We start from the raw sequence: 19,499 nt of genomic DNA on the forward strand, positions 1-19,499 counted from the left end.
TGGGATTAAAGGCTTAGTCCCCAGGGTGACACCATTGCAAGGTGGTGGGCCTTTGGGAGATGGGGCCTGGTGTGAAGTCCTTGGGCCACTCAGGGTATGCCCATGCAGGGGATTGTGGGATCCCAGTCTTGCTTTCTCTCTGACCATCTCCTGTTTGGCCATGTAAGAGTTTCCCCATACATGGTAGAGTGTGCCTCCACCATGACACAACAGTAGCTGAAAGGGCCTTGGCTAAAACTGAACCCAGCAGGTGCCATTCCTCTGAATGTCCAAGGCTATGAGCTCTATAAACCTTTTCTCTTTATAACATTAACTGCCTCTGGTATTTCACTGTAGTAATAATGCAAACCTGACTCTCACCCACCCTGGCTCAATGTCATGCACAATCAGAGCAACAATCCAGCCTTTTGGCCTCTGAACCACCCTGACAGTTGGCTATTAGATAAAAAGTTTCCTTTATAAATTTAAGTGGCCTTGTCTGGATCAATCTTCACTCTCAAATTCCTTGTGCTCCTGCCCCCAATCGGTTTGATAACATTCATGTAAAGAAACTCCGTTTTGGGAGGCACAACCACCCTTCACCTCCTAGTCTCTTTCTAGGGGATTTGGCTAACAGTTTTGCAGATAAAGGGACTCCAGAGAATCTTGTGAATTTTTCTAAAGTCAGTATAAAATCAGAAAACAATTATTATAATAAATTAAGGTTGAGATGCTGTTAAGAAAGGAAGTAGACAGTTATGTTACTAACAAAGAAAGTCATTTGTATAAATCTCTTCATATCACACAGTGATTCATTTGGTTATGGTATTTCTCTTATTTTAGTTTTGTAGCTTTTGGCTGAACTACTAAACAGATTAGGAAATGGACAAATGCTTACAATGTGCACACAAATCACATAATATGTTTTAAGGGGATATATGTGTAATGCATAGTCAAAACCCTATCATCACAATTAGTGGTGGGGATAAATGTTTCAGGTTATAGCAGGGTTTAATGGCTTTTGGCCAGAATACAGACAGACACAGATGTGTTTTAAAAGCAAGGAAAAAAAGAAGAAGAAAAGAAAGCCAATATTTTCCCAGAAAGTAAAATTTTCTAAAAAGACAGGGCTTATAGGTCCAATATATTTTCTGTAGAAGCACCTGATAAAGTGAACAAGAAATTTCTCATCTGTAACCACTTTATAGGACATTAATTATAAGGCAAGGATCAAAAAGACGGTGGATCTATTCCTGGATCACTAACTAAAAGTTTGACATACGTATATGGAATGACATACGTATATGAGATAATCTGAAAAAAACCACAAAATACCCTAGGGCTTTCTAAGTTCACACAACAGTCTTCACAAAGCCTTGTTTTGCTGTGGAATGTGAGGGACCCACAGCTAGGACCCCCACACAGTCACTATTTTCTATATGAACAGTATAGGATCTGATTCTAGTCACTGACGCAGGTTTGGTCCCTACTATGGAAGAACTGGAAACTAGTCATGAGATGAGTCTGTCCATGCTTTAGTTTGTTTTCTAGAAAACGCCATCATCTAATAATAATAGCAGACTTTCACTGAGCTCATACTGTGAGTAGGCACTGTTCTAAGCATCTCATTTAATTCTCAGTGAAAAGGGTGTTATTATTATCCTCATTTAGGAGAGGAAACCCTCAGAAGATAGCTTAGTCCAAGACCAAAGAGCCAGAAAGCAGAATCGAAATTCACACACAGATAGTCTGAATGTAGAGGCCAAGGGAGCTAAGAGAGGACAGCATCATAAATGCTTGCTCTTCTTAAAATTCTTCTCTCTAGAACATTCTCATTCCACCCCCACCCTTCCCCAAAATACAGGTAGTAGAATCTTGTCTTTTATCTGTAGGATACAATGCCATCAGAGTTTGGAAATACTTCCCAGGTCTGCCCTGGAGATTCACATTGATAGACCTCTCTGAATCCAGCAGAATACCTTACACAAAGAAAATTAATAAGTTTTGTTGATGGTAAAGATGAGCTTCAGCAGGAATATTTAGATCCAGGCAGTGTGCCTGGCACACAGGAGGCGCGAAAGATGGGTCTTTCAAAAATTGAAACATGGGAGGTAGGTAAGAAGGAAAGACTGGAGGAAGGGAAGACAAAGGAGAGAAGAGAAAGCAAAGAAGGAGGCATAGAGAAACAGCTGGAAGGCAGGAGGGGGAAGAAAGGAATAAAAAAGATGGAAAGGAAGAACAGATGGCAACTGTATTTGTGCATATGCAAAGGTCATAGGCAAGCTCCAGGGTTGCCACTTGAATACTATGGTGAATTACTGTTGAGTAGTGAAGGGTTTACAAAGCCATGAAGAGGTAAAAGGAAGAGGGTCCTGGATACTCTCTCCAGAATTACACCCTTTGCCATCTACTAGGTCCCAAACTGCTATATTTACTCCTTCCAGAAAGGAAAAACTAAGATCTTGCATTGGAGAATAAATGCATCCGTCATCCATCATTTGGTTTGAAATGGAATAACCCTCCCTTTGGCTCTACCTAATGAGGGGAAGGGGCTTGAGACTGTCAGCCTATCCCATTTCTCAAATCAGAGGTCACCCAAGGTACAAACCTCAACAAAATCAAGATTTAAGGTTAGGTTTTTAGTTTCTTTTTGGGAAAAAAAAAAAAAAGCTTTGTCTTCCATCCCCATAGACAGAGTGGTTCATGGTCTGAGGTCTAGAAATCCTACAGACACTAGCTACCTAGACTCTGGCCTAGAAAGGCAGAGGCAAGGAGCCTGATGATGAGAATGACACCTTCTAAGGCAGAACAGGTGAAGGGAAATCTCCAGGTCAAAAATTAGTAGCATTTGAGCTTTACTATTCAGGTCCCATTTCAGCTAGTTTTCTCGCATTCATTGCACAAAGATCCTGAATGATACAATTTAAGTCCTGGTTGCATATTTTGCATTCCCAGATACAGGTCTCAATATACCAAAGAGTTGTCCTCTGTGTTGGAATATAAACCACAGATAGAATCAGGGACTGTAAGAGTTTGGAATTCCAAATGACAAAGTTGAACTTCAGGCAGGAACATGATCAAAGATGAGATGAATAGCTCCCCAGGTCTTGACTCCATCTTCACCTCAGCAGCACGTAGACAGGAGCTGGCAAGTTTTATTTTTCTAGGCATGACGTCTTAGAGCCTACTGCTAACGCATTACTTACTAAAGGAACCCACTGTACTTAATCGATGTCTTTCATGTTTCAGGTCATCAGTGTCATCTGTCTCAGATTTAAAGCTCTTGGAGAGAAGAAAGGCTCTGTTTAACCCACTTCACACAGAATATAGCCCAGCAATGCTCTGAAACCTGATAAATGTTCTTTGATGATGTTACTCCTGCTGATCTCACAACATCAAGCAGATCCTCCCACAAAGGCATAAAATTCAAACTTTATCTTGAACTCCACTCAATTTCCCTGGAATTCTTAAGTTAAAACCAGGAACTTCTTCTTTCCAGTTCTTTACTAAACAGTAGAGACATGTTCAGGGTCCAAATCACAAAATGTCTTGGATTGAAATTAATTATGCTTATCTGATGTCATCTACCACCCTTTGGGCAACATAGGACCCTCTCAGCCTGGATTCCCCACACCAACCTGCACAAATACCTCTCCCTCAAGGAATAATCAGAATTTCTCCCATCCTCAACCAGAGGACTAGTAAAAAGATTCTGAGGTTTGAGTCATTCGATCTGAAGGTGCCAGTCTCAACTGCATCTTTATTGCTGTGTGACCTTGTGCAAGTTACTTAACCTGTCAAAACCATATTTCTTCTATAAACACAATGTCCATAATAACAGTTTATTAGGTTTTGTGCTAATAAAATGAGACACTATGACAGAGTTCACTGTAAATAAAAATGCAATCACTTTCTTCTATTTTTTGGCCAGTCAAGCAAAACTTTCAATTGTTTGGTTCACCCTGCGTGCATCTCTTAGATTCCATCCTCCCTCAGCCCAGGGAATGGGTGATATTTAGCAAGCATTTAAGCAGTGCTCCCACAGGCACCGCTTACACTACCCTAGGAGGCCAGAGTTTTAAACTCCATTCTAAAATTTGTTGTTTTAAATTAATGGAGTGAAAAACTACATTGCAAAATGAAGCACCAACAAAAAATGCAACACTTTCCTTCCAGATGTGTCAGCGGCCTCAGATGTCTCATCAACATCCCTCATTTAGAAGCAGTGCCCCAGCGCCAGGCTCCTCTGGTGACTGGACTAAGAGGATGGATCAGAGTTAGGCTGGGCTCCCTGTCTTCCTCCCATCCTTCAGGTCACCAGTAAGTCTGACTAATGACTTTTAAATAGGAAAAGCTCTAACTCTAAAGGTAAGATTTTTTCCAAAGAAGGCAAGACTACAGATAGGATTTTTACGTTCTTTTTTTATGTTCTTTTTACGTTCACCCCACAGAGGATGACAGAGGACAGGGATTCTGAAGTCCATGCCCCTCTCTGGCATAGGGCCAAATTTTATTGGTGGTCTCTTTATTCAAATCTATACTGGGAATTGGGACTATCCAAAGAGAGTAACAATTCCTAACTCCAGTCATAAAAGAAGACCCAGAAAGGGGCTTTATTTTATTTTTAAATAAGTAGGGTTTGATTATTTTATCAACTTTATCAAAGTATAAATCTAAAAATAAAATTCATCATTTTTTATAACTTTTCATTGTACAGTTTCATGAATCTTGACAACTGTACATAGCTGGGTAACTACCACCGTAATCAAAATATGGGACATTTTTATCAACCCATATTCCGCTCTGCAGTAATTAATGGGATTGGTTTTTAAAGTGGACAAATATTTTAACTCATAAGGAACAAAAGAAGATTATTTAACCAGACAGACCCAAAAATTAAGATTAGAAATGAGGCAGGCCATGAAGTCAACATTCCACTGGGAGCATGCCACTTAATTATATGCTCTAGACTGGATGGCACTGAAACCTCTGCTTCAAATGGTCTGTAGGCCCCAGTCACTCAGGGTGATGTGAAGGGCCTTTGTCCCGTATAGCTGAGTCCACCAAAGCTCAGAGTAACAACAAAGGCAAAGGGACCAAGTCAGTGAAAAGACTGAGAATTGGATACTGAGTACCTTTAATAACGACAATGCCCTTCCAGAGTCAGCATCAAGGAGTAACTAAGAGTCCTTGCAAATATAGCTGATGAGAGAGAGCTGACGTCCAAAATAGTTCATCTTTCAGTTCAAATGGGAGGGTGATGATGACTATATATTTTGGAACTCTGGTCATCTAATGGTTATCCAAAAGCTTTTCTGACCAACTCAGAAAAGGTGGCTCTGAGAAACTGAATGAAGAAGGTTTCTCCAACACCTCCAGGTCTCCTGTTCTTCTGGTCTTAAGTGTATATTTATTCTTCTCACTCTAGCTAGCTAATACACAAATGCCCTCTGCCAAGTGTAAGACAGAGATCACTCTCTCATCAGACACCAACTCTTAGAAACACTAGGTGAACACAAAAATCACACAGGAAGGCAATGTTAGGCTCCTATAAATATCCTGTAATGAGTCCATTCCTCTTCCCATTTACCAGGGTAAGAAATCAACCATTCTAAGTTCAGGCTGTGGTGAGCCTGAACCTTTTAATTTTTGACTAGGAAATTGCTGTGCAGTTGCTTCCTTTTGTCTCACCCTGATGAAGTCATATGTGCTACAGACTTCAATATTCACCTGTCATTACTAAACATCCAACTTGCTACAAATTGTAAATAAAAACCAAGTCAGACACAATTTTATTATACCCCAAAAAAGACTGGGTAATTAAGCACTGTCCACTCTCTTCTTATCATGTAGGTATATTTTCCTCTACAAACAAGTGGTAGCATAGCCAGATTTATCTCTGTACTAAAGTCTGAAGAATTTGGGGGTTTTAGTTACTATTTCTTCAAAATGAATAAAAAAGTACTCACAAAGGGAAGAAATCTCATTTGTGCATTTAATGGTTATGTTTATGCATTTTGTTGTTGTTGTTTTAGGAGGTTTGGTTTTTTTTGGGGGGGGGAGGGTTGTTTGTTTGTTTGGTACTAGAATTGAACCCAGGGGCACTTAACCTCTGAAACACATCCCCAGATATTTTATTTTATATTTTATTTAGAGATAGGGTCTCACTAAGTGGCTTAGGGCCTCGCTAAGTTGCTGAGGCTGGCTTTGAACTCACAATCCTCCTGCCTCAGCCTCCCAAGCTGCTGGGATTACAGGCATGTGTCACTGCACCTGGCTCAATATGTGTTTATCAAGAACATGCCCTGAGCCAAGCACTAGGTACAACCAGGATGTGAGGAAACAAGTCAGTGTTTTCAATGCTGGTGATGACTGTGACAAAGGGATCATAAGAGTAAGTGCACTGCTTCAGGGTGGAGGGAACACATATCAAAGAAGGACTCACTGACAAGGTGATGCTTGCCTCAAACTTTCAAAGAAAAGGAAGAACAAAATGCATGGGGGTGGGCAAAGGGAACACATTGTGAGAGGCCAAGAGTGTGGGAAATGGTAAGCAGCACACGTCCAGAAGGCAGGGAAGGAATGTAGGCAAGAGGGAGATATTCATAATCAGGGGCTTACACAGGTCGTAAAATCAGGAGATGGGATATCCTTTTGCAAGCATTCAAAGCCACTAAGCAATGCTAAGCAAGGGAGAGAATTGTGTGACTTTACAACAACTGTCCTTGGGTAGTCCAAAAAATAATCAGAGGAAGGCCGGATAGTCCACGGACTACTGCCTTAGTCCAAGGCAACGAGTATGAGAACCAGAATAGCAAAGTAAAAGTAGGAATAGAGAAGAAAGGATGACTCAGAAACATTTAATGGATTTTTGTAACAAAACTCTGATTCATAGGAGGGAGGATTAGAAGCCTAATATTATTGCAAAGTTTATTATCAGAGTAGTAAATGAGTCACTCAGAGAGTAAACTCAAGAAGAGCAATTTTAGGGAAAATTACAGAAGTTTCTATTAATACATGTCACATTTGAGTTGCATATGAGATCTGACTGCTGATATCAATTTCAATATAGAATTCAGAGATATTTTTTTTCCAAAGAAAGAAGATGAAGTCAGCCACAGTGACACATGTCTGTAATCCCAGCAGCTTGGGAGGCTGAAGCAGGAGGATTTCAAGTTCAAAGCCAGTCTCAGCAACTTAGGGTGGCCCTAAGCAACTCAGTGAGACCCTGTCTCTAAATAAAACACAGAAAAGGACTTGGGATGTGGCTCTGTAGTTAAGCATCCCTGGGTTCAATCCCTAGTACCAAAAAAGAAAAAGAAAATTAGAAGTGCCTAAAAGTGACAGCATTCTAATGTCTAGAATGCACACGGAATTTCTGAAAATTAATCAAGGGGAAAAAAGAACCCTAAATAGAATATGCAAAGGACAGGAGCAGACAGTTAATAGAAAAGGAGACCCCAAATTCTGCAAGCATATGAAAACATTCTTAAATTCACTAATGAGATGTAAAAGATGAAAATAGCAATGGTATATTATTCTATCTATTTTACACTGGAAAAAAACAAAAGCTAAACAATAAAAAGCATAGGTCTGGATTTGAAGATGCAGAAACTCAGAACTGGTAGGGGAAGCGCACTGGGGAAGGCATTCTGGAGTGTGACCTGACTGCATTCGTCAAAATGGATTTAATATAGATGCCCATTCCGACCCAACAATTTGGCTCCTGGATACACGACTCAAAGAAATTCTCACACACCCTCACAGAAGCCTATGCAGCATTAACAGTTGTGGCAGGAAATGAGAGACAGTCTGATTGTGCATTGCTCAGGAAGCTAAACGAGCAGTGACTGGGGGCTGCAGTGCCACAGTTAGATGCAACACCCTGGGTGTACGCACAGCCACCCAAAGGGTCCTAAAACACAGTCTATAGTGGAAAAAAGTTTAAAAAAAAAATTAAAATCAAGTACAAATTACACAGCACTAACCACAATAATTGAAATCTATATGCAAATGAAACAACAATTTACACAAACAAAAGGATAAACAATAAACATATTTTGTGGTTGTCTATGGTGGGAAAGTCAATCAGAAAAAAGAGGAGTACATCAATTTTTTTGAGATAATAAGAATGGGGCTTCTAGTAGATCAGTTATGAAAGGATTGGTCCCTGATTAAATCAACTCTCTGCCTGAGTCTCCCAAAGAGGGGAGAAGATGAGACTTGAAGAGCAAATAGAGCTCCAAAACGACAGGCTCCTGTGCTGGTTACACCAGCTGCCCTTGGTCACTCCCCCACCCTAACCCCATTTCACTGAGGCCCTGCTCTCCTCCCCAGAGCAGCATTCCACAGGCTGCCTGCTGGCTTCCTGGTTTGGTCAATAGGAGGTACCAGTAGGAGATTGGAGAGCAAGAGAAACAAAACAGTGGAGCATCTGTCCCTCCCTGGCAAGTTCAGCTCCCATCTGAAGGCCCATCTCCCACAAGCCAGGCCTCCCTGGGCTATGGCTACCTGATCCCTCCCCTTGACCCTTCAGTCCTAGGGGATTAACAGCTTCCGGGTCCTTCTTGATTCATATCCCTATGGTGCAGGTTTTTAAGTTCCTATTTCAAAATCCTCATTTGAAGCTGCCATATCTTTCTTGCCTTGTGAAGCTTGAGGACACTTAACTACAATGTTAAAGAGTCTTTCTTTCTTTTTTTTCCTGTCATTTTAATAAAGGAGACATGAACATATGAGGCAAAATAATTCCAATAATCCTATAGCAGAAGCAATGTATAGGAGGCCAAATAATTAGATATTAACTCACATCACTGTGTCTCCCATTACTGCTATGCATCATGACTGATCTGGGGGATGAAATAGCCCAGATCTAAAGGATGTAACAAGGATCAAGGTCACCACAGATCAGAAGATACTTGCATACTTGTAGGATTAGCACTGTCTGAATTCCAACAGCCAGATGAGTATGTTCAAGATAAAACTACAGTACATATTTTCGATTGGAGATTGGCAACAAATAGTTATAAACTACAGTCTCAGGAATAAGTCTTTTCACATGTGGTCTATGGGTCATTTCTAATCCCAGCATCACAGCCAGATCCAGCTGCATGTTTTTGCTCTTTGGTCCTAATCATGACCTCCTGGGATAGTCCTTCCCTGGCTACTCTATCTAAGCAGGATGCTCTCTTCCCACCAATTATTACTGCACCAAGTTCACTTCCCCCATCCTGTGTTACAATTTGCATTTCTGTAATTTTTCTTTACTTTTTAATTCTTTGTCTTCCCTATTAGATTAAAAATTCTACCATGGTAAGGGACCATGTATAGGAGATAGAAGGTCCTTAATAACTATCTCCTGAGTGAATAAATGGTGGAAAACAAGGGTGGCACAAAGAGCAAAGAAAGGGTAGAAGAGAACCTATTCCCTCACTGCCATGTTCATGGGTGTGGACCTCCCATGGCCTTCCTCATAGTCAAAACACTTCTCCAATCTGGCTCCTCTGGATGTCTCCACGGATACTGGCCTTGTTTGAGAGAGTAAATATCCCCAGTAAGCAGGGTTCAAGCCTGTGTGTTTGCCTTGTTTTACACAGCATTCGGCACAGCCCCAAGCACAGATGGGTGCTTCATAAATATTATTGAAGGATGATGACATAGAGGATTATTTAATACCTCTACGTGGGGTGGAAACAAACCTCAGGCCACAAATATACTTTGAATGAGCTTTACTTGTCAAATCATGTGAACCAAAATATTTTCAGCAACCAAGACTCATCTACAACCACAGATCAGACATATTCAGAATGACAAAGCCCCAAAGAATGCCATTTTCAGGGCTGAAACTTTATTATTCTGAGGTAAATGGAATCCTTGTTCTAGTGACACTGTAAGAGTAGAAATTAAAGACACTCAAAGTCTTCCCTTGGGAAACAACAATTATCTGTGAACAATGGAAGTTTGTCTGAATAATTCATCAGTTTCAAAGGTGCAGGCCCCCCCTTATTCTGGAATCCCAGAAGATTAGGCAAGTGGGTCATTTAATGTGTCTCTGCTACTCAGTCGTTATTCTTTGGGGGCCTGGCATTTATGGACATAATCCTATGATTTTATTAATTCAAAAAAAATAAGCTATACAGGAAACCACTGACAAGATCAACATATTAAAGCTGCATTTATTTTACCTAGGAAGAATAAAGCTTATGAAGTGTCCATCACAAGAATCCACTTGGGAGCTACACAACAGATCAAATACCCAAAACAAATCACCACGTCAGAGCGCCACAGAATGTCTGAATCCCAACCAGCAAGCTTGAATAATCCTTTTAAATGGTCACTTACATATCAGAACAGGTCCTTTGTGAGATTTCTAAGCAAAGCCTCTAGTTTCTGACTGATACAGAGATTTATAGGGAAGAGGGGGCGGATAAAGTGAAATCAAGAAGTACTGGGAAATTTCCACAAGAAAAGAGGACAATGGTTTTTGTTGTCAAAATAAAACCAGCCTCACTTGGCCATCATTTGAAAAGTTGCTGGCTACTCCACAGGAGGGTTGGGCAATATTCTCTACTGGTTTCTCAGGGACCCTTCCAATCTAGCTGTATTTACTGGGCAGATACATTAGAACACTATATCAGAAGACCTAGTTTTAAGTCCTGACACTTTCTAATGAGCTGTGGTACCTTGTAAAAATCAACTTCTCTGATCACTAGTTAATATCACTAATATAGAGATAAAATTATTACCAAGATCTAGTGAAATAACTGTATGAAAATTCTCTCTACATTGTAAGATTGGCTATATATGTGCAAGGTATTAGGTATTATTAAACACAATTTCATAATATTAAGTAACCTATATAGCACTTGGGGTCCTATATAACTAAATTCTCAATTTCTAGAGATGGTCCCATTCTTTGCTTCATTCTGTACAATTTTATTAAATTTTTTTTTAATATGAAGAAGGATATAAGTAAATGTAAACGAACTCAAACCTGCTCTTGGGTACTGCTATGCAAGAATCTTAAACTGTGTTTAGTTCACCATTATGGGCTTGATGTCAATATCCCCTAAAGAAGAAAAGTAAAGTGGGAGGTATCCGATGAAAGAATACAAGGTCAACTTTTAAAAAATCAATTATATTTCTAATCATTAGTAACCAACAGTTGGAAAATTATATTCATAAAACCATTCCATTTATAATCACATCAAAATATAGAAAAAAGAAATATTCTTTACAAAAATTATAAATTGTAGGAGACCTTTATACTAAAAACCACAAAATATACATAAAATAAATTAAAGAAAATCTAGATAGAGAGATATACCACATTCATAGATTGAAAGGCTGAATATTATTAAAATGTAATTCTCCCCAAATGGCTCTATAGATTTAACAACAACAAAAAAATCCCAATCCCAATAGGTTCTGGTAGAAATTGACATGCTGATACTAAAATGTATGTAGAAATGCAGAGGATCTAGGATGGATGAATGGATGGGGATATACACACACACAAAAAAAGGAAAAATTATTGGCAATTCACCTGATTTCAGTGCAATATTTTCATAAGGATCAACAAATAAAATCAGAGAGCAAAACAGAGAATCCTGAAATAGATACACATATATATATGGCCAACTGATTTTTTTTAACAAAGACACAAAAGCTATTCAGAGGAAAGGAAATTCTCTCAATAAATAGGGTTGGAACAACTAGACAAAGCAAAAAATAACCTTCAACTACTACCTCACACCATACATAAAAATTAATAAAAATCATAAACATGAATGAAAAGTTAAAACAGTAATGATTCTAAGAGAGAAAACATCTTTCTGAAGTTGAAATAAGTAAATATTTCTCATAGAAGATGAAAATATACATAATAAACATAATTAATTACAATAAAAATTATTAATAAACTGGACTTCATAAAATTTAAAACTCATCAAAAGTCATAATTAATCCTCAGGGTTATACAAAATGATATATAAGAGGAAAGGAGGGGTAAGACAAGATAATATAAATGGAAGAAATGATTTACAGTAGAAGGGGTAGAGAGAGAAAAGGGGAGGGGAGGGGAGGGGAGGGGGGATAGTAGAGAATAGGACTGACAGCAGAATACATCAGACACTAGAAAGGCAATATGTCAATCAATGGAAGGGTAACTGATGTGATACAGCAATCTGTATACGGGGTAAAGTTGGGAGTTCATAACCCGCTTGAATCAAACTGTGAAATATGATGTATTAAGAACTATGTAATGTTTTGAACGACCAACAATAAAAAAAAAAAGAAAAGAAAAAGCAAGCAACAGGCAGGGAAAATATTTGAGATATAAATATATATATTTGATATATATCTCAAATAATAATATTTATTATTATTATGAGATATAGATGTATGTATTTATATATACATATATATATGACAAAAGACTTATCCAAAAAAATATAAAGAACCTCTACAAATCAATAATAATAAAAATACAATGAGCTTAACTTTAAAAATGAGCAGATACATTCCACAGATATGCCAAAAGAAGTTATACAAATGGTCAGTAAACATATGGAATTGAACTCAACCAGTAATTGAGATGATGTGAATCTAAACAATGATGAAATAATATTTTGCAATTTCTAGAAAATAAAAATAAAGTCTAAATGTTGTTGAGGATATGAAACAACTGGAACTCTCATAAACTGCAAGTAAGAGTACAGAATGAAAGCCAGGTATTTTATTGTAAAACTAAACATTACATCTATCCTACAATCACCATTCCACTCCTTGATATTTACTCAGGAGTAATGAAAATGTGTCCACAAAAACATTATTATGTAAGAGTGCTATAGCATCATGATTCATATAATTAATAATTGGAAACAGTCGAAATGTCCATCAATGGGAGATTGGAAAAATAAATTGGGATAAACTCATGTATTAGTAATACCACACAGAAACAAAAAAAGAGATGAGTTACTAACACATGCTGTAGATGTAGGTAAATAAAAATGTATATATTAAATGACAAAACACAGCAACAAAGAAGTATATAGTACATGATTCCATTTGTATGAAGTTTAAATCAGGCAAACACATGGTGATAGAAACTGTTGCAATGATTGCCTATGAGGGACATGGGGTGATGGAAACCTGGGTGGTGGTTGTGGAAGTGTATACATTTCTCAAAACTTGGTGAACTGAACGGTTAAGGCTATGCATTTCACGTATACAAATTTTTACTTGATGAACGATTAAATGAACAACATTACAAGGAAAAAAACTATCCAATCCAGAAGGTGGGACTCCCCAGGACAAGTGGTAAAGTCTCTTCAAAAATCACTGTCATTAAATACAAGAGAAAAGGACTACACCAGATGAAGAAAAGACCTAAGAGATGCAACAGGTAAGTCTTGGATGGAATCCTATCATGAAAGACATTGGGGAGACACTCGGGGGAAATTAAAATATGATCTTGGTTTCACATGCCACAAAATTGTATTAATAGAACATTGGAGATTGTTGATGGACAAGAAAAACATCTTACAAGCAATATGTTCTTTCTGATCTCCTTTTGGCATTAAATTACATACATGTTGTGTATATTATGTATTTTAGTTATATTGGTACAATATATATTATGGAAAGATTTTCAGTAAGGAATATAAATTTTGTTATTTTTGTCTGTGTTCTCCAACTTTCCACTATGCACATGTCCTGTTTTAATAATAATATATACTGTTTTTAAAATATTAGACTCAAACTCACTGTTTTGTAAGTCAAGGTAGGAGATGGTAATAAGGGTAAGAGAAAGGAGATTTACTTCATAGTGATTGGTCAACACTGACCAATCTCCTACTGGGCAATTTCCATCGCTCTCTCATAGCATTCTAACAATAAACCATCCCATTTTTACAGAGCTAATGAAGGTACAAGCAAACTTTTATAAATAATATGATCTGACCTCAATCTCCATACTCTGTTCCACTTCATTTATATATACTTTCATATTTAGTAAGTTCTTTTACTAGTCTGTGAAGTATGTGTACAAAGTGTTTGTTCTGTTAAATGTGTTTCATGAGTCACCTCATTCACACCTCATAACGATCAATGTAAGGATGATATCATTATCCCCATTTTATTGGTAAGAAAATGAAGGCACAGAGCTCAAATAAGAAATAAGAAACAAGCTCAGGCCAACTGATCTTTGGTACTTCTACCCAGTAAACCATACCATGTCTCTAAGTTCCTATGCTTTCAACATGTTCACAGAGGGTTAGAGGAGAATGAGTTCCAGCTGCCAACAAAGGGTATGTTGACATCAGACATCTATCAGAAAGTTTTTTAACAGTGGCATTCTTACTTACCTGTCTAGGGCAGTGCTGGTTGGCATACTTCTTCCAAACCCTCGAACTCCTGTCTGACGGAAATATGGAATGCAAGAGAGGTTGGCAGCAATGATAGCCAGGGAGTCAGAAGGACTCACAAAGAAGCCATTTTGGCCTAGGATCATGTAACGGTCCTGTGGGAAGGAATGTGTGAAAATTATCAGACAGAAGCATCTGCTGCAAGCAGCTCATTCCCATAATCATCCCAAGCCACTTTACTGTCATCTTACATTTAAACAACCTAAAACCATTTGAATGAGGCCAAAGAGAGCATGGGAATCCTTATAAATCCCTGAACATCAAGGGCCTAGAATCCTGACACAACGAGCAATGTGTTCCACCTGTTGAGATGTGCATGACTACTTCATGCTTCAGTAGCCTCCATAGCTTTAATTCCAGCTTCTTCCAAGCAGAATGGAGAGCAGAGCTTATTGCTGAATAGCTGGTTCCTAACAGGGTGTTTTCAATAAAACTAGCTATAAATAAAGATTTATTATATGAATATTTTTAAAAGAAATAGCTTCTTTATAACACATGTTCATCTGAAACTAAAAAAAGTAGTGACTATTTAATTGCAATATTTAGCCATTAAAGAAGAGAACAGATGCATAGCCAGTTAGGGTCCACATGCCCTGCGCATGTCAGCTCCAGATGTGTTCATTAATTCTCTGGTTTTCAATGCTTGGCTCAAAACATGGTAAAAGAGTCATCAGACAGAAAACTTTCATACTTACCCCATCGGCATCAAACGCAGCTCCAAATCCATATTCTCCTCCTTTCATAGCTTCCAAAAGGGTTGTTGCATATGTCAGATTTGGGTCAGGATGCTGCCCTCCAAAGTCTTCCAGGGGAACACAGTTTATTGCAGAATTGGCTGGGGCCCCCAGCTCATCACACAGAACTTTTCTCACATACGGTCCCATAACTTAAAAAAAAAAAAAAAAGGAAAAAATAAGACATACAATGATGTGAATTACCTGCAGAATCCTTTCCCTTTGGTATTTTGTTCTGGTAAGAACAAGCAAGCCCACTTAATCACGAAGAATAAAAAGATAAATTTTACAGGCTTTTCCAAGACACAGCAGAAAATAATATTCACATTTATTACATTTATTGAGCAACTATGTGCCAGTGACTATGTTAGGCATATAGAAAATGTAGTCAATAATCCCACTAAACAAAGTTTTTCTCCCCCAATTTTTCTAATATGTTGCCTGAAAGAAATCAACCATATAAAAATGATTCATTACCTGCTATTTTTCATGTATTAAGTGCTTTAGCCAAATATATGCAAAAGCACTAATGGGTTCTACAGTGTCCTTTGCCTATGCAATCTTTGAACATTGCACAGGCAAAGGACACTGTAAACCACTGTAAACACTGTAAACCACTCATGTAGCATATAAAACTAAGCACATTTTGCAAAATACGTGCTAAGGAATAGTATTTCCCTGTTCCCTGGAATGAAATGCCTAATATAGAACTCCTGTGTTAGGTATTGAAGAGATAGAAGCAAAACGCGTAGTTTGTACATTCCTGACCTCTTAATCTAATCATGGGATGAGTCAAAGCTACAGATGAGAGACTGGAGTGGTAAAATTAAAAGAGGTGCCATTCAAAACACATTTATAAAATAATTAGATCCAATGGTTTAAGAGGAGCCATGAGCACAGGTAAGGCTTCCAGGAAGAAGCAGCATTCCTGGGGAAACTTGAAGAAGAACATATATTTGACATGGGTGGGAGAGTTCCACCCACATGGAAGGGAACAAAGCCTGCAGTAGCACATCAGGCACATTTGAGTACTCCTGTGTAATCCTGTTAGGTGAGATCTATGTAAATTATCATTTTCATATATTTGCCACCAACATAGTATAGTCCTCAGACAGTAAACATTTTTTGTTTTTATCATTGTTTTAATTTTGACTGCCTAGTGCCCATTTCTCTTCCTTTAGTAGCAGCATTTTGGGATTTCTTCTGGTAAACCACTTTCTTCTCCATCTTAATCCATATCGTTTGAGTACAGCTAAATCCCACTGCACCCAAGGCTAAAGAGGTGACCTAGGTCTACCTGATTAATGTCCTCTGTCCTCAGCTAGAGTAATTGATTCAGAGATGGACATGGTATAAGTCTGGTAATGAGGCTCCAATCCATAAATATTGTTCAAACTCTTTGGAAAGAGGACCTCTTTTCTCTAAGTCACATAAATCTAAGGCAAAAACTTGGAAGATCTTTTTTTTTTGGGGGGGGGGGATATAATCAGCTCAAAAGAAAGAACAAAGCAACCCAAACAGAATCTCTTAGACTAAAGCCCATGGAGGATCCAACTCTCAGTGGGCTCAGAGCTCCCAGCCAAAAACCACCAAAATTTTGAGGAACACAATTAACATAAGTGTGAAACCAACAAAGAGTAAAGAGAAATTATACAGAGAGAAGAAAACTTTTAAAAATATATCAATCATATTCTAGTAGAGATGAACAAGATAGAGTAGAATGGCTGAGATCGAAAAGACCGACAATACCAAGCAAGAATAGAGAGAAACTGGAGCACTCAGGCACTGCATGTGATATAAATGGTACATCTACTTTGGAGAAATGTTTGATAGTTTCTTACATAGTTAGACATACGCTTGTCATCAGACTCAGAAATCTCACTCCTAGGAGCTTACCTAAGACAAATGGAAATATATGTTCTCATACAGATTTGTTTGTAAATATTCATAACAATGTTATTTAGAATAGTCAAAAACTGGAGGTAAAAGCCTCATTTCCATCAACCAGAGAATGGATAAACAAACTGTGGTACACCAATACAATGGAATACTACTGTGCAATAACGAGAAGCAAATACTGATATATTCAACACCACGCCTGCATCTCAAAACCATTATGCTGTATGACAGAAACCTGAAGTAAAAGTCTAAAAACTTTATGCTTCCATTTCTATGGCTTTCTGGAAAAGGAAAAACAATAGAGGCAGAAAGCAGAGAACTAGTATCCAGGGGCTGGGGGTGGGGAGATGACTGCATAGGCCCTCAAAGGGAACTTAACGTGGTATGAAGTCAGAGATGCTCAACACTGAAAAGTCACCAGAAGCCGTGTATTCACATTTAGTGACAGGGTAGATAAATACAAAAAAAAAAAAATACAAGAATTGAAAAGTGTTGACTCCTGAAAGTAGGAAATTGAGAAAAGAATAAGGTGAAGATTTTTTTTATAACAAACTTAGAATTATTTGATTATTTAAATTACAGCATGTGCTTTGATCACAAACACATAAATAAATACAGTCTTAATCCACTCCACACTCTCACAGACATAGCCTCAAACTCATTTATTCAACTTTTGTTTTCGTGTTATGCTGAAAAAAAGAAATTAGAGAACTTAAGTTTTCCAGAAACTTCCAAATACCTGAACATAGACAAGTTGTGTGATTACTGGTGAGTCCAACTTCCTCAAAATCTCAGAAATCCAACATATGAAGAAGTCTGTTTAACATTTCTCAATCACTACTTTGTAGAAAACCACTAGCTCACCTCCATGCATTGCATCAATTCGGATCTTCAGTTGGCCTGGGCCAGTCAGCAAACTCTTAATGGCATTAAAGTCAAAGATGGTCCGAAGGAGGTTGAGATAGATATCCACAGGGTCCACAATCTCCACTGACATCAGAGAAAAAAAACGGGGTGTCAATGACCATATCCAGGAAAAAGACTTAGAAGTGTAAAGACTGTGACTATCCTAATTGCATGAACTTCTGATCACAGTTCTGACCTAACACAATAACCCCATGTGTTACCTGGAAAGTACAGGGTCCTTTTATAGATAAAATCACAAATTGAGGTATACTCAAGATGCTACAAACTTTTCAGATGATCAATGGGTAAAAATAATATCAAATTATAAATTCTTCTTTACAAGTGAAAAATTAACCACAAGAATAATTTAAGATAAAAATGTACGCTGTCACCAGTACCCTCACCTTCTTGACACCATCTCTCTTCCTCAAAATGCACATGTATCATTGTTAACAGGCATCTTGGCATATCCAGTTGCCTTTCCTATTGGGGGTTAGCCAAAGAATGACTCAGCTGGTGTGAAACAAATAACAGAGTGACCTCAGTAATGACCCCTATTTTCCAAATGCCTTTGTACCTATCAGATTCAAGTGCAGAATTAATTATGACAGTTATATTCCTGAGTTTGCAGGAAATGTTTTTTGTACCCAATCTAGTAGCCGATTTTTCAGGTAAATGACAAATATCTGAAAGTCCTCATTAAACACAAATGTTTTCCAGTGTCTGGCACCATCCAATGACCAGGAATTCAGAACAAGTCTTTTCCACTTATTTGACATCTGAAAAACCCAGAATGCACCGTATTTTCCACACTCAGCATCAGCATATAATTATCATAAAATACTTTCTAAAAGCAATAAATACCTGACTCTTGAGGAACTAAAATTTTACCCAAGAGTCTTGCTTTTTAAATTTGTAGTTAAAATATAAAACACAGCTATATTGCTTTTCTATTTTTTCAAATACATACCACTTGGGAGCCCTGAAATGCATAAATCTGTACTGGAGATGTTACCAATCCACCTTCAATAATTTTCAGGACAATCAGATACAATATTTAATGGATAAGATTTTAACATATGATATAAAATTTTCCCTTCATATGGTCTAATACACACCTAAAAATTCTTTCCTTTACATTTATATCAAAGTATGTTTGTCCATTCAAATTTAATGTAATACTTTAAGGAACAAGACATCTTTTTATTATCTTTTGAAATGAGGAGGATATTAATCTAGAAAACAATTAAACATTAATCTCCATGAACTGTATACCTAAAATGGCTAATATGATCAAATTGTATGCTATGTAAATTTTATGTTATATCTATTTTGCCAAAATAAAAATTTATCTATAAAATAAAATGTTATACCCTGAGTATTTCAGAAGTTTTACTCACTCAATAAAATAGGATGGTATTTTTGGCAATTTCACTCTGATTATTTAATTCTTAAACCACTTTTCTAAAGGCATTTGGTATTTACAACAGCTAACACATAGTACCAAACAGAAATATGAAAACAAGGAAACCAGCAGTTCTTGAAAATTCAGTTT

General features: G+C 37.6%; 1 protein-coding gene and 1 long non-coding RNA gene across 2 annotated transcripts in view; one reads left to right on the forward strand and one right to left on the reverse strand.

Annotated features, from left to right (window-relative positions):
* The window catches only part of LOC144377266 (uncharacterized), a 51,444-nt gene extending 45,493 nt beyond the window's left edge, over positions 1-5,951 (forward strand). Inside the window, exon 4 of the long non-coding RNA XR_013438083.1 lies at positions 3,229-5,951. This is a non-coding gene — a long non-coding RNA (uncharacterized LOC144377266). The remainder of the gene's footprint in view (positions 1-3,228) is intronic.
* Positions 1-19,499, reverse strand: part of Pgm5 (phosphoglucomutase 5) — a 163,021-nt gene that overhangs the window by 120,564 nt on the left and 22,958 nt on the right. The window contains exons 4-6 of the mRNA XM_005324092.5: positions 17,903-18,028; positions 15,101-15,291; positions 14,346-14,500 (exon numbers count right to left, since the gene is read on the reverse strand). Coding sequence (XP_005324149.2) covers positions 14,346-14,500; positions 15,101-15,291; positions 17,903-18,028 — 472 coding nt within the window. The remainder of the gene's footprint in view (positions 1-14,345; positions 14,501-15,100; positions 15,292-17,902; positions 18,029-19,499) is intronic.

The sequence above is a fragment of the Ictidomys tridecemlineatus genome, chromosome 4 (genome assembly GCF_052094955.1).
Source record: "Ictidomys tridecemlineatus isolate mIctTri1 chromosome 4, mIctTri1.hap1, whole genome shotgun sequence".
Taxonomy (NCBI): Eukaryota; Metazoa; Chordata; class Mammalia; order Rodentia; family Sciuridae; genus Ictidomys; species Ictidomys tridecemlineatus.